This window comes from Ictidomys tridecemlineatus, chromosome 4, assembly GCF_052094955.1.
Source record: "Ictidomys tridecemlineatus isolate mIctTri1 chromosome 4, mIctTri1.hap1, whole genome shotgun sequence".
NCBI lineage: Eukaryota > Metazoa > Chordata > Mammalia > Rodentia > Sciuridae > Ictidomys > Ictidomys tridecemlineatus.
In genome coordinates this window covers 13,902,422-13,903,963 of record NC_135480.1, presented here as the reverse complement: position 1 = coordinate 13,903,963, position 1,542 = coordinate 13,902,422, and the positions used below count along the sequence as shown (strand labels likewise).

Sequence of the window (1,542 nt, the reverse complement as noted above, 5' to 3'; positions counted from 1 at the left end):
ATATCTTTAATCAGTGATTTAACAAGCAGGCCCCAAGATATCACAGATATTGTTATCTAAGTGTTATTTTTATGGACATTAATTTTTTTTCTCAGATGAAAAATTTTTTCAAAGGTAAAGGTATTACTTTAAGAAGTTGAATTCAGTGTGAGTTTAAAATATGATTTGTTACAAATGGATAAGAAATCACAGGGATGAGGACACATATTGTGAATCTCAAAGAGTTAAAATCAAGCTGGTAAAGATTATTTTGCCTTCAAAAAAATCTTTGAGAATGCACTCTTGACCTCCTTGTTCCTCAGGCTGTAGACCATGGGGTTCAGCATGGGGATGACCATGGTGTAGAACACGGAGGCAACTTTGTCTGTGTCCATGGAGTGACTGGAGCTGGGCTGTAAGTACATAAAGATAACAGCTCCATAGAAAATGGAGACTGCAGTGAAATGAGAAGCACAGGTGGATACAGCTTTCCGATACCCTGCAGCTGAGTGCATTTTTAGGATGCTAATAAAGATAAATATATAGGATACGAAGATAAGTAGGAGAGCAAAAAAGATATTGAAGCTGGCTACATAAATAAGAACCAGCTCATGGAGATGTCTATCAGAGCAAGAGACAGCCACGATGGCTGGAATATCACAGAAGAAATGATGGACCACACTGGACTTACAGAAGGTGAGACTGAACGTGTTCCCAGTGTAGATGGAGGCATTCAGGAAACCACAGACATTGCAGCCTATGACCAGATACGCACACACACGTGTCGTCATGGTGGTGGTGTAGTGCAGGGGCTTGCACACTGCTGCATAGCGGTCATAGGCCATTGAGGCCAAGAGGTAATTTTCCACATTGGCACATAATGCAAAAAAGAACATCTGAGCAGCGCAAGCATTGTAGGACATAGCTTTGTCTCCTAGAAGGAGCCCGGCCATGACCATGGGTGTGACAGCTGAAGAGTAGCACAAGTCCACCAGAGACAGGTTACTAAGGAAAAAGTACATGGGAGTGTGGAGACGGGAGTCCAGGAGGATCAACAGGATCATCCCCAGGTTCCCAGCCAGAGTGATGGTGTAGATGAGGAGGAAGGTCACAAAGAGGGGAAGCTGCAGACCTGGGTCCTTGGTCAGTCCCAGCAGGATGAACTCTGTCACTTCTGTCCTGTTCTCCATCGGTTACCTGGGAGAATCACTAGATGCTTGGTAGCAATGAGGACAAAGGAAGAGAATGGCAAAGGCATTGAATTTTAATTGGGGCAGATAAGTACAAGATATATCCTTGCATTATCCCAATAACTTGTTCTTTTGGGACTCCTTGAAAAACACATTTCTGCTTTAATTATACAGTGAGTACAAGCTGTTGGATCTGAGAAATCTTAATAGGTCATCTACTAAATTTAATCATCATGTATAATTCTTGGAGGCATTTTAATATTTTGAAGAAAATGGCTTGTGTGGGTGAATCTGTTTATCACTCCTCGGCTCAGTAACAGCTGACACATCCATGTTTCTCATCTGCCAACAACTGCTGTAGACACTTTAGATT

The 1,542-nt window shown here is 42.2% G+C and overlaps 1 protein-coding gene across 1 annotated transcript; it reads right to left on the bottom strand.

Moving 5' to 3' along the window:
- Window positions 1-245: 245 nt before the first annotated feature.
- LOC101964122 (olfactory receptor 5B3) lies at window positions 246-1,169 on the bottom strand. Its single transcript, XM_013361273.2, has one exon. It carries the CDS (start codon window positions 1,167-1,169, stop codon window positions 246-248), a length of 924 nt encoding a protein of 307 aa, XP_013216727.2.
- Between the last annotated feature and the right edge of the window lie 373 nt (window positions 1,170-1,542).